The 13,307-nt window shown below is 38.7% G+C and overlaps 1 protein-coding gene across 2 annotated transcripts; it reads right to left on the minus strand.

Moving 5' to 3' along the window:
- Window positions 1–207: 207 nt before the first annotated feature.
- LOC129746076 (lipase maturation factor 2-like) lies at window positions 208–12,825 on the minus strand. 2 transcript variants are annotated; one of them, XM_055739521.1, is made up of 4 exons: window positions 12,562–12,825; window positions 11,830–12,072; window positions 1,261–2,249; window positions 208–1,164 (listed from the first exon to the last, which is right to left on the minus strand). In XM_055739521.1, the coding sequence occupies exons 2-4, from the start codon at window positions 12,038–12,040 to the stop codon at window positions 376–378; spliced, it is 1,989 nt and encodes a 662-aa protein (XP_055595496.1). In that variant the 5' UTR covers window positions 12,041–12,072; window positions 12,562–12,825; the 3' UTR covers window positions 208–375. The 2 variants fall into 2 exon arrangements, with proteins under 2 accessions (XP_055595496.1, XP_055595497.1); XM_055739522.1 differs by having other exon boundaries at window positions 12,735–12,753.
- Between the last annotated feature and the right edge of the window lie 482 nt (window positions 12,826–13,307).

Consider the following 13,307-nt stretch of genomic DNA (forward strand, 5'->3'; position numbering starts at 1 on the left):
TAATACATTTAAGCAGCTTGCAATCGAGCCTTTCTCAGTAGGTATCCAATCAAACGTTGTCGTTCGGGATTAAAATGTGGTTTTCCCTCAACGAGACACGAGCAAAATCGCTTCTAACCACAAAGTGATTAGTTCTGCTAACAACGTTTTCCACCACACGGAAACAGTTCAGACATGCTTTCGGATTATTAAGATGCTCCTAATCGATTTCTGTTATCCGAATTGTTAATTGACATCGGTCTATTTATTTTTAAATTTTGCATTTGACATATATCTTGCATAAAGTTATAACGGTACAGTCTTGAGAAGAGAAAAAACACTCACCGGTATCATCAGGTGTAACAATTTTGTGCACAATTGACTGTGTTGAGAGTTTTAAAATTGCTTTTGGGTAATTATCATTATCAGTGCTGCTGCAAGCGTTCCCATGACTAGAAAACATTCGTCGAAGAAGCTGAGGAAATTCCTCACTGCATCCAAAAGCCATTTCAGGGGAACGTTCAGAGCTTCCGAAGAATGTGGCTGAGCGGGTACTCCGATGTCGTTTAGCTTCAGCTCTAAGAATCCATCGTCTAGAGAAAATGAGGGGAAGTAATCCCCCGTTCTTTGGCGGGTCCAATAGGTTGAACTGTTGCCACCAAACCAGGAAGTATAGCTGAATTGATAGATTGATCCTCGAATGAACTTGGGAGGTTTGTCCGGGATGTGTGAATTGTCCAGGAGCTTCAAAACTGCCGGTTGTTGTTGTAATAATCGCTGAACCAATGAGTAAATCCATTTCTGTGAGCTGAGTTTTACGTTAACGGCGTCGTAGAATTTGAAATCGAACCTTGGAAAATAAACCCACGCATAGGGCATCGATCCTTCTTCGTTCCAAGGCTTGTATTGGAAGCCATACTCCGACCAGGGTCCGGCTAAATCATTGGAATACTCCAAAATGATTTCCTGTCGTTTTGATCGCATCTTGACCAAATGTTGCCCATATTGATTGACAACGTACAAACTGTGCAGTCCGTTGTATGGTTTTGCTAGGATCGAGTTGGTAAGAGCTGTGGGTTGCGTCAACCGGAAGTGCGGAACGATCGAGCCGAACAAGACTGCGAACGCCGCTAGAGTTGGCAGGAAGAGCTGCCAGTTCTCCATCAGCTTGCGTATTCCGTCAGCCTTAGAGAGTGAAGAAATATAAATTTAAAAATATGTTGAATTCTTCGTGTTACAATGAAGTTGCTATAAACTAGAATTCGTTAAACGTATACCCACCACATTACTCGCACCGGTTTGTTGAGCCACCAGCTTTAGGAATTTTTGCACCATGAACCCAATGACCATCAGTGGTGCCAGCTGGAGCATTATCTGCATCATGTTGAGGTACTGAGATCGATTGAACAGCAATTTGAACGCCAAGCCTCCATCCTTAACTCCAACGCCGAACACGATCCAAACTCCTAGGACCACAACGCCAGAAAAGATCTTCACCATCATTCCTCCTGTTTTATCCGAGCTTTCTCGTTCTCGAGCTTTCCACATTTCCTCCTCATCGATCAAGCTTAGCAGCAGTGTCAAAACGATCAAGCTCAAGAAACCATAGTTTCCTGAGCCGATGATGTTCAGGTGTAAAAACACCTGCCACCAAATCGAAAACAACCTCACTTTTTGATTCGGAGCGAAGAACAACCACGAGCAAACTAGCTCACTCACATAAACGTAGATTGTGCTTAGCTTGTGGATTCCATCTGGTTGCTGGAACGTGTACCAACTGTAGGAAGTTGGCAAAGGCATAGTTTCAAAATGCCGCTTCAATCCGCTCAAGTCCCACCAATAAGGACAGCCACTGGCCAACTTGACGGAACCAGACGCAAAAACGAACCGAAACAGGAGCCACTTCATCAGCAACAGTGCCATATCCTCGATAGGTCCTTTTGGGTCACTCAACTTAGAAGGAGCCAACAAGATACACAAAAACCCTGCTTCCAGCAACAATTCATCAGATTGCTGTCGAAACGATTGCGTAATCTGAACCAGCGAAAAATACAGAGTCCACAGGGCGATGAAACTTTGCAATCGGCATAGATCCTTGAATACGAGCCCGAAGAATGCAATCACGCAACCGACCAGACAGAACAGATCGATCGCGGATTGGGTGTCCAAACCAAGTAGAGGTGCTAGCTGCAGAAGATTGAAACGTTCCTGGAGGGTACCGTTGGCCAGAATCCGATTAGCAGGTAATATTCCAGCATTGGTGAAGAGACCTGGAAAGAAATGTGGAGTTTTGATCATGGAAAAGGTGAATTGATACGCTAAATAAATAAGCTTATGTAGCTTAACAATAGTTTTACAGAACTCGTCATTTTGACGGTTTTGAAATTATATTTGCCAAATTAGAAACCCTTAGTCCCCAGGACAAATCTTTCAAACTGTTAATTAATATTTCAACGAGATGAGCATTCCTTAAAAATTAGTTTTTAAAATGGTGGATAAACGAGACCCCATAGTGGTCATATCACCTCTTATTAACAACTCCTTTCTCATCCTCCACGTGGTGCCGGATGGGATGCGAGTAACCTAAGCGAAGATCGGTGCCCAACGCCGGTGGATGCTTTTGTCGCATGCAGACTGAGAAGGTGGCCGCACGCCTCTGTTCCCCAGGTCTGTGGCGGCGTGCAACAACAACCAGCTTAGTCCAAGATGGTAGCCCCGTAGCAGGATAGGGACCTTAGGCTAACAACCTACTGCTACCGATTTATAATATTTTTAAGGAATCCGAAAGAAATCACCGACCTGGAACTTTGGCGACGACTTTTAGCATGAAAACATGGACACGAATTGGAACTTGGAACGTTTTAACCCTTGCTTAACAAGGCAAGCTGGCTCATCTTGCTAGAAAAGCTAGCTGCCTCAAACTAGAAATTCTGGGACTGAGTGAAGTCCGTTGGCCTAAAACATGAGAACACATAACACAGTCCGGGCATGTCCTACTTTACTCTGGCATACGAGGAGAACATGCTACTCGGGAACGAGGAGTTGGTTTCCAATAAGTCTACAGGCCCATGCGGCCCTCGTCAGATGGGATCCGATAAACAAAAGAATAATCGTAGCCAGTTCAGAACACGTGTTAGAAACCTTTCAATGATCCAGTATAATGCGCCAACTGACGTTGCCAGTTGGTGGAGAAAGAGCAGTTTTACAGTCAACTGAACAGCGTGGTTGATAAAAACCCCGAAGGGTGACATTCAAATCCACGGTGACTTTATCGTAAAAATTGGCTATGTCAATCAGGACCTTGAGCTCATCATGGGGCGCCATGGTCTAGGACAGATGAGCGAAAATGGAGAGCTGTTTGAAGAGTTTGTGGCATCAATAACATGGTGATCGGTGGAACGCTTTTCCCCCATCGACCAGCACATAAGGTCACTTGGGTATCTCGAAATGGCCGAACAGACAATCAAATTAACCACATCTGCATGAGCCGAAAATGGAGAAGGAGCCTTCTTGATGTCCGCAACAAACGAAGCGCAGACATTGCATCTGACCATCACCTCATCCTTGGCGAGATACCACTGAGAGTTGCGCGTGTCCAATAGCGCGAAGAGAAAGTCGGGTGTCAATTGTCAATTGTCGGGACGTCCGAGAATCAAGAGGTGGAAAGGGCATACCTAGAACAACTAGAATCTCGAGCCTCGAAATTGCCGACAAACGGAACAGTCTAAGAACAGTGGTGTGGAATCAAGAATGCTTTTATCACGACGAGCCATGGTACTCTTGGTAAATTCTAAGGAAGAACAAGTGAATGGATGTCGGATGAAACCTGGAGAATGATCGATGATCGGAGAAAGGCAAAAGTCAGAATTGAGCAGGCATGTACCGGGTCAGCCAAAGCAGCCGCCCGCTTACGATATACGGAGCTGGAAAAGGCAGCTAAAGGAGCTTGTATTTAAATAGACGAGACAAGAGAGCCTGGACAAACTTCTTAGCCGAAGAGGGAGAGAGAACCGCCAATGGAGATATCCGATTACTTTATAACGTGATTTCAAAGTAGTCGATGATTCCTTCGAATTCAGCCACAGTACTTTATGACATTTCTCGCCGCCTTAATGGTGCAAGGACTAATGCTAGAATTCCGCTAAAAGACCGAGGAGGTCAGTTATTGACCAATCGAACAGATCAGCTCAAACAATGGACTGAGCACTTCGAACAACTCTTCCGAGAAAGTAAGTCAACTTGGAAGCGCCCTCGCTGGCCAAATGTGTCTTGTCACCGCTACTTTTTCTTATCGTAATGGATAAGATTCTAACTGGATCGATCGACTGTGCACCGAACCGAGGATCGCCGTGGAATCCTTCAACAATAGAGCAACTGAACGACCTTGACCAGACAGAAGATATTGTTTTGCTCGCTATAAAACAACTGGATATGCAGAGCTAACTCGACGACCTCACCAAATGCTTCTAGGTAGCAGGTTTCAATGTCAATATCGGAAAGACCAAGTCAATGGAGATGGCGCTAGAAATCGAGATTCGGGAACGTAATGGAGATGGATTGGGCACATGCTGCGAAAAGATGAGAACGAGATTTGCAGAGAGGCGCTTGAATGGAATCCAGAGGGATATCGAAGGAGAGGCAGAACCAGAAACTCGTGGCGATGTAGCCTAGCCGCCGAAGAATAAACTGCCTAAGAGAGTTTTGCGCCTGAGACCAAGTGAAGACGGTGACTCCGTATCGTCAACAATAGAGGTCTTTTACCACGGTCCTATGCGCCATAGAATCGAATGATTTTGAAGGAATTCAACGTTCAAAATTCTGTATGCTGTAAGATTCCATCCATGAGATCTACACTCTAATTCTCCTTGACTCAGATTTGAAGGAAAACAATTCAAAATGCGCCAAAACTGGGAAAACTCAAAGTTTGATTAGAGCGGCAAAACTCAGAAATGAATTTTAGGGGTTTTCGCGAAATCTGAGTTGTTTTCAATCAGGCATTTTGAAGGAGCGTTTGAACGGGCTGAGCCAAAACAACTCAAAATTTTATAAAATTTTGCAGCAGAATTTATTGGTATTTCGGATTTCAATAAAAATGAAACATTTTTAAACATGTTTTAGTAATCAGACATCCATATTTATTCAAATATAATTCACGACGGAAGCGAGAGAATCAAAATTTTCTAGGATTTGTTCTGCTCCGAAGAGGAAACATCGTGCCGTTTACGATGGAGGGACCACCAACACCGGAGTAAGTCCTCCTATTCCGGAAGGTGCTAAGAGTCCCGATATGGGCCGAGTTGCCGGTCGTGGTATGCCGCTTCCATTGCAGGTGTTCTGGCTGGAACCGGTACGTGGAGTGGGAGGTTCATCTCAGCAGAATATGGCCCTGATTGAACGTGCAAATCAAGTTCCGACACCACCACAAATGCTAATAATAAAAATAAAAAAATAAAAAAAATAAAAAAATAAAAATTTGATGGGAAGAAAATCTTCGTTTAATTTTTCATGAAAATTATAAGCACATCAAATTTGATACTAACCTGGAAAATTTTCTCCAACTTTTTTCTATTGATCTTTCTAATCATCAAAACAAAAAAATAAACATTCGTTTTTAAAGCGCTCTGAATAAATTTCATCTAGAGCGGGTGAAAAAGTGTGCGTCTTCGCTAAGTCTCACGATTTCAAACTCGCTAGATGAAAACAACTCAGAATTTTGATTGATACCAATTCAATTGTTTTCATCTTCATACATGGTGCGAACCCTGAACCGAAATTATTCAGTCTCTGAATAATCTAAAATTACCGTGTAGTTTTGGACTACTTTCCCAGGAACGCTTCACTAGGCACCCAGCAGTGATGTCAATTAAATTTATTAATTAATGCAATAACGTAAAAGCTGCATAATTTTCTGTCGATTTTCATAGGACAGATGCAACAAAAAAAAATTAATAACGAACCCCTACGATAATCCGTGCTTATCATTTACATTCCAATATTTTTCTGGAGTGGAATTATCGTATCATTTTTGTATACACCCAAAATAATTTAGAAATATTTTTTATTGGATTTTTCACGTAAAGTGATATTTTGTTGCATCATTTCGATTCTACGTGAATCTTGAGTAACCAGAATTTTTCAAGTGCGCCCTGATAGTATTAATTTTACTTCTACATAATTGCCTCTTGAATTTTACATAAAATCTAAGGTGATGCTTTAAATGATTTTCAAGTATTTTGTTTTTTCCTCAAATTCTCATAAAAAAAGGTCTGACAGCTGACTTTGTTCGTTCTGTGGAAAAATGTTTGAGAAAGTTTGGTTTTTTTTCTGCCTAGGACCACACTGAAAACGGCGACTACTGTCAGTTTCCTCAGGATTATTTGGAAGTTGTCACAATATTCGGGATTCGTAGCTGAATAGATTTACTGTTGATTTGGACAGTGAAATTGAAATTCCTAACCAAATAAATTGTTTTTTTAGGCAACGAAACGTCCTTTTGCTCAAATTTGGTGTTAGATTTCCGAACATCCTGATGGAACCGAATGCCTGCCAGGGATTATAAATCGACAAATTCTTGACAGATTCGAACAAGGTAATTTGCTTTTTATTCATAAAATTCATTTTTATTTATTCCATTCTTTTGTTATTTTTACAGGGATACTCAATTGAATCAGAGCCGGAACACGGATCGTTGCAGATTTTTTGTGACAAACTGATGGTGTTTTGTGTGTATTGGGCGAAAAAATATTAAATAAACTTTATCTAAAAAGAAATTTCTTGATTTTTTTCAAATCAAAATAAAAAGGAATACCAAAGAAACGAGTAAATCAACCTAAAATACATTTCAATACTAAACGAATTTCACGAATCTTTCGTTATGTCATCAAGTCATACTCACTAAAAAATCACGTAAATTTTAGTTGTTGTTCATTATGCATAGATTCTTATAGGTGCGTCTTTACATATTTTTTCCGTAAAATCTACGTGCAAATCAAGTGGATAAATATTATGTATAGTTTTTCACGTAGCCGCTACGTGTTGATTATGTTGCGTGTAAGATTAGTAACAATCAAATGTTATGAGAAAAGACGGTAAGGAAAAATTATTAACATAAATTGCAGAAATTAGATTATCATTGAAAACATGGGTGGCCAAACCGTGGCCCATTGTTATGAAAAATGAATTATAAATCTCGCGTGAGCTTTCATTACGTCGTATGAAAAAAAAATGTAAGCAAAAAGTTTTATTGCGAAAAAATATAACAACTGACACAAACAAGTCGCAATTTCTTTCCATTTAGGATATTTGTAGCCTAGACAACAAATTCTATATGTGAGATACAAATTTTAAAGTTGTTTTGATAACTTTTGCAGCAGATTTCTGTGAACTCTAAAGATATTTCATACGACGTAATGAAAGCTCACGTGAGAAATATCAAATGGAGCAAAATCATTATATTTTTTAACTTCTTGAAAATTCAAAATTTAAAAAAATCTTCCAAGTTATTTGAAATTTTTGCTCTTTAAAATTTGAATCCAATAATTTCGTAGCTTTGGAGGCAGTAGAAAGTCGCTTTATTGTATATCCGTGCGAACTATTCAATGTATATATTTATTCAAAGGTTGAATTAAAAACATGATATTGGAATTTGACACACATTTGAAGATATTGAAAAGCATCGTGAGCGCTTCTATGCATTTAGAACACAATTTTCCATTTACGTAAGTTTATTGCCAGAATCATTACAAATGAAATACCAAAAAATGTGCTGTGATATCCAGTTAAAGAATAAATACCATCAGTTTAATCTGGAAGAGCATCTTTTATAAACTTGGTTTATAAAAACTGGGAATTTCAGCCGGAACCAGTAAAATTGTGATGTTCTGAGAATTTTCCAAAAAATTTAAAAATGTTTCATAATGGGAATGTGAAAAAAATTTTGGGTTCAACTGGATGTAATAATAACAAAGCTCCTTTAAAAGCATTGAAATATTTTTCATCAGAATTTTAGAAAGTTCACTGAAGTTTTATCGGAGACGTGTGGCAACAACTATTAGAGATAAATATGAAGATGAAAATCAAGTTTACATGATTGACTTCGTGTGTGTTAGTCATAATCACCATTCGAAATTGTTGTTTCTTATCTCGCAAAAATGTTTTAACAAAAAAAAATTCACGAAAAAAGGCTATCAGCATTACACTAGTCAAAAGGGTTTCCTAATTATTTCCTTTCTCCCACACTCCCAATGATTTTTTTTTGCAAGGTTGCAGAGGTGACTTCGGTCCTTAGGCACAAAGTTGTTCTTTTATATCTTTCTAATTTTCCCTACTTAATTATTGACTACTTGGACCTGGCCGGCATCGTTATCGATGTTTAAAGAGAGAGCATCAGTTTTGTGCATTGTGAATGTTTAGTCAAGCTCAGGTTCTGAACAAAATTGATGGCCCCGAACTTGTTCTACTGAACAACGCCTGCGATCTTCAAATCCAAATTGTACTGACTTGTATCTCCTTAAGGAACATTTCGGGTTCAATGATTCAAGGTGGAGGTGAGTTCAAGCTAAGCTCAACTAAGCTGATTCATATAACGATAAGCAAACTCGATTTTTGGAAGATGTTCTTCACGTGATACATTTTCGATTATTTTAAGCTGTACGAAACTGACAGCTCTGGAAGAAAATTTTGGAAGCCAAAATTTTTACTTTTGTGATGTGACTCGAAAGAAGTCTCAAATTGTTAAAATTTCAAAATAAGGTTGTGGATATCGTTTTCTCAACACTTTTGATAATCCTTTAGATTATTGATAATCCATGATTTCATATAAAAACCTTATGTAATCAAACCAGGAAAATCATCATTTTCAACCGAGAAAACCCGGAAAAAACTTTGAAATTTCAGAAGGAAATATCACTAGCAAACCTAGATTTTTTTTTTTCGTTTCAATAATAGTAGTTTTACAATCTTTGTACGATTCGCGACTTGATATCAACGTTGTAGTTGGCGAACAGTTATTGAAAATCTTGTGTTCGATGTTTACTCTTGAGCTCTAACTCACGGACATCGCCTTAGGAAGCAACTGACTTGCCGACTGAGCTCTATCACAAGCCTGAATATCGCTTTTTCAAATGAGTATAGCAATTATTGATCAAATTAAATAAACCAATCTTGAAATTGTTAGTTCATGCCCATACGATTATGTTAATTCTATAAAACATTGTTTATTGAGTACTGGAAGATGTTTGTTATTCATTGAGATTGAAAATATTTCTGACGTGTATAAATTACAGCATCAAATACCATGACCACGACCACGAGTCATTTGCATTCAAACTCTGAAACATTTGTACAACTTTTAAATGCGTTCTTCTTTTTAATTTTACTTAATGAAATATGATGAAAACATACCATATAAGTATGAAAGGAAAAAAAAATATTGACAAGAATTTTTTGAGCTGCCACCTGACAATGTTGGCCACCTATGGTTTAAACGTTCGTGGAAATCAATATGGCTTTTACAAAAAAAAATTTCAAAAATATTAGATTTTATCCATGAAATTCTTTGCATATTGATAGTTTTTACTTCTAGATCGTCTTTAACACGATCATCTTTTTACTGGTATGTTGCAGGAAGTCTCATGTAAAGGCATGGCTTTTTGGATGTGTAGTTTTTAAATCTTAATTTAAATATGAGGATTGAAATGGGTTTGCATCTTTTATACAACTAACAGGTGCTAGACAAATTATCTTGAGCCGGTATGTGCAAATTTTCTCATTTAAACCGTTGCTTCGCTGTATCTTCACATAACGTACCCCTACCAATCTTTCCCTCTCCAATTTTCATTACATACTTTCATAAGATATACGTTCTTAGAAAATCGAGAAGCTCATTCAAATTATATTAAAGACTAGCTGAGCCCATACGAACTTCGTTTTGCTTTCAATTTAGAATACGTGAACATTTTGAATGAATGTCATTTTATAGGCGTTTTCCAGATGCAATTCCGAATGCATCTTTAAGCAATAATTGCAAAAATGTTGAACACGTTATATGTAGGTTCACTTTTTTTGTCGTTTGCTACTAAATTTGAAATTAGGAATCACTCCCGTTTATTAATTTTCGTTTCGATGTGATACAAACTCACGTTATTATTGCAAGGCAAATTTGACAGTTAATAAGACCCCCTTTATTGTCGTTTAATACAAATATTGAAATCAGAAATCAATTGACCGTCCCAACCCCAATAAACCGTGTATAAATTTCGACTCGATCGTTACACATCGGTGGCCTCTTTTCCGAACATTGATCTCTGAAATTCGTTGCCCTTCCTTCAAAACTTCCGTGTGCAAATTTTCCAACCAATCCATTGCATAATAACGTCAATATCGCAAAACATAAAACAGTGAATAGTTTATATGGACGTCCTCTTTGGCCGACCCTTGATCCAAAATTGGATAATTGGAATCAGTTGTTCGTCCTTAATAATTTCTATGTGCAAATTTTCATCTCAATCCGATGTATAATAACGTCAATATCACAAAAAAAAATGAAAAGGTAATATGGACGCCCCTTTTGCCGGTCCCTTACATAAAATTTGATACCTGAAATCGTTTGCACATGATTCAAATTTTTCGTGTACCAATTTTCATCTGAATCCGATGTATAATAACGTCAATATCGCAAAAATAGTGAACAGCTAATATGGACGACCCCTTTGACTTGCCCCTTATACAAAATTTCATACCGGCAATCGTTTGCGTGTCCCTAGAAATTTCCGAGTGCAAATTTCCTTCTCAATTCGATGAATAATAGCGAGAATATCACAATAATATTTAAAAGTTAATATGGACGACCCCTTTTGCCGACCCCTGATTTCAAATTCAATAACTGAAATCGATTTCTTGTCATTCGAAACTCTCGTGTACCAATTTTCATCTGAATCCGATGTATAATAACGTCAGTATCACAAAAAAGCGAACAATGAATATGGACGACCCCTTTGGCCGGCCCGTTATACCAAATTTGATACCGGCAATCGATTGCCCGTCCCTAAAACCATCCAAGTGTAAATTTTTATCTCAATCCCATGTACACTAACGTCAAAATCACAAAAATATTGAAAAGTAAATATGGACGACCCCTGACCCAAAATTCAATACCTGAAATCGATTTCTTATCTCTCAAAACCTAAATGTGCAAATTTTCATCACGATCCGACGAAAAATAACGTGAAAAACGTATGGACGACCCCCTTCAGAAGGGGTCAACCGAAAATCTGAAAACATTTTTCATCATTCATGGTCCTAATGAGCATCCATGCCAAATTTCAGCTCTCTAGCTATTAAGACGGCTGAGTCTATAGAGGACAAACAAGCAAACAAACCCACAGAAATTGCTTTTTAAATATATAGATAAGAGTCATACATCCATGATTTAAAAAAAATTAAAATGAAAAAAAAATAATGTTAAAAAAAACTTTTTAAAATATTGTATTTAAATGTCTGAATTGAATAAACATCATAGTTTTAAAATCCCCTGGGGTAAGAAAATACAAATTCAATATTCCAACCTCAAGATGATCTTTTGAAATCATAAAAGTGGCACCACTGACACACTGTTCACAGTAAAGTGGATGTACATCGATGAGAAATGAGCTGGCCTAGCTAGGAAAGTGACATACTCTCCCAACAACATGAGAGCGGTCCGCCAAAGCATAACGAAAACAAAAACAATAATACAGCTGACGTATCTCACCGGCTACGTTCTCCCCACTTTTCTAAACTGTTGCGGAATCCCAAAGACGTAAATATTTCGTAATCCAATCGATAAAACAAACTTTTTTGGCCTAAGCTTACCTTCAGCTTGAATGTAGAAGCTCAAAAATGCCACCAGGTAGACCCCGCACATGGACCTCAGAAGCAGGTTTCGAATCACGGGTGCGGGAGGACGATTTTTCTCGTCGGTCGATGTTTGACCATCAGGATCGGTGTCCTTTTTGGTTGGAACGACATTTGTTGCATCGACGACATTGCTGGAATCACCTCCGCTGGGTGATGTCGTTTTCATTGCACTTTTTTATAGCTATTTCACACTTTTTACTGAAATGGCAAGATGCTGTTTGGGTATGTTTGTTCGTGTTTGGAAATGTATGTTTTTAAAGATTCTAAACTTTTATTATCACTTGGAACACTTTGCAAACGTAATGCGACTTGGGTTTTTCCTTCGTTCGGGGATGTTTTGTTTCGTGGGTTGGAGATGTTGATGTTACGACACTCTTGAGATCTGATACCTTCTTGGTTTTTTTTTCTATGTTTGCTGCTGTTCCTAAATTCTTAACCAGAAACAGAATCCAAGCAGCCTGCGATAGGCAACCCACACAGAAAGTTTATTCCTATTTCGTTTTCGCTGCTCACAACGCAGCTAGGGAGTAGGTACTTTTCGATGCAGCGTGGTGAGTTCCTCGAATATTTCAGAGCGCGACTCGCAGAGCATCAGAGAGCCCAAAGATTACGATAACGATTATGGCTCTTTGTGGCTCCTGGAGGCGCTCACAAAAACTTTACGACAAATCGGCGGAATGTTGATACCTTTTTCTTGATAAAACACCACACTTTTCTTCTGTCAACCATCGGCTACACACCGCCAGGAAAGCAAAGGGTCGTTGAGACTTTTTAAGGTCCCCAAGAATCGTCGTCACACGGTACTTGCTAATGGCAAATTTTAAAAGGCTCCCAGAGGTATAACAAATTACGATTATTACCGACAGGTACTTGTAATTTAGTATGCGACCAAACTCAACAACGATTGAATCAACAATGAAATTTCAACGACACATTTGCAGGTTTTCTCGGATTTACACCCACTGACTGGCCACCGGACCTAGACTTTCATTCCGAAACGGAAAGATAATCCATTTTGAGAAAACCAGCAGTCGTAACATTGAAACTTGACACCTTCCGTAGTAGCCAGCTAACTAAAAATGCACTACTTGGACATGCATGGACGATTCGGACACTAGTTGATGATTCCCCCAAAATCAAATTCCCAACTCAGTTCTTACAACACTCCCTCCATCACCATCAGAGTAGTAATTCGATATAGAACGTTAAGCCATCCGTAGCGAATTTGAGGAATCTATCCTCCCTGGTGCATTTATACACCCATGGCAATATCATCGATGTGTATCGATGGCTAAGCCCGAAGGTTAGCAGTTATGAAACCATATTTCTAACCTACTTCTAGAACCTCGGTCAAGTGTGTGGTTGTTATCTAATCAGTGGATGAAGTTATATAAGCAGAAACATCACCAGCAATGGTTGGATCCTCCGAATAA

Source organism: Uranotaenia lowii, chromosome 2, assembly GCF_029784155.1.
Source record: "Uranotaenia lowii strain MFRU-FL chromosome 2, ASM2978415v1, whole genome shotgun sequence".
Lineage (NCBI taxonomy): Eukaryota > Metazoa > Arthropoda > Insecta > Diptera > Culicidae > Uranotaenia > Uranotaenia lowii.

What these genes read in the sequence shown, in the direction of transcription:
- LOC129746076 (XM_055739521.1), bottom strand. Translation starts at nt 12,040, where the DNA reads ATGAAAACGACATCACCCAGCGGAGGTGATTCCAGCAATGTCGTCGAT. An exon ending in CTTCTACATTCAAGCTGAAG is followed by an intron (nt 2,250 to 11,829) that starts GTAAGCTTAGGC and finishes ATTTCTTTCCAG; the next exon opens with GTCTCTTCACCAATGCTGGA. An exon ending in AAACCGGTGCGAGTAATGTG is followed by an intron (nt 1,165 to 1,260) that starts GTGGGTATACGT and finishes TCACTCTCTAAG; the next exon opens with GCTGACGGAATACGCAAGCT.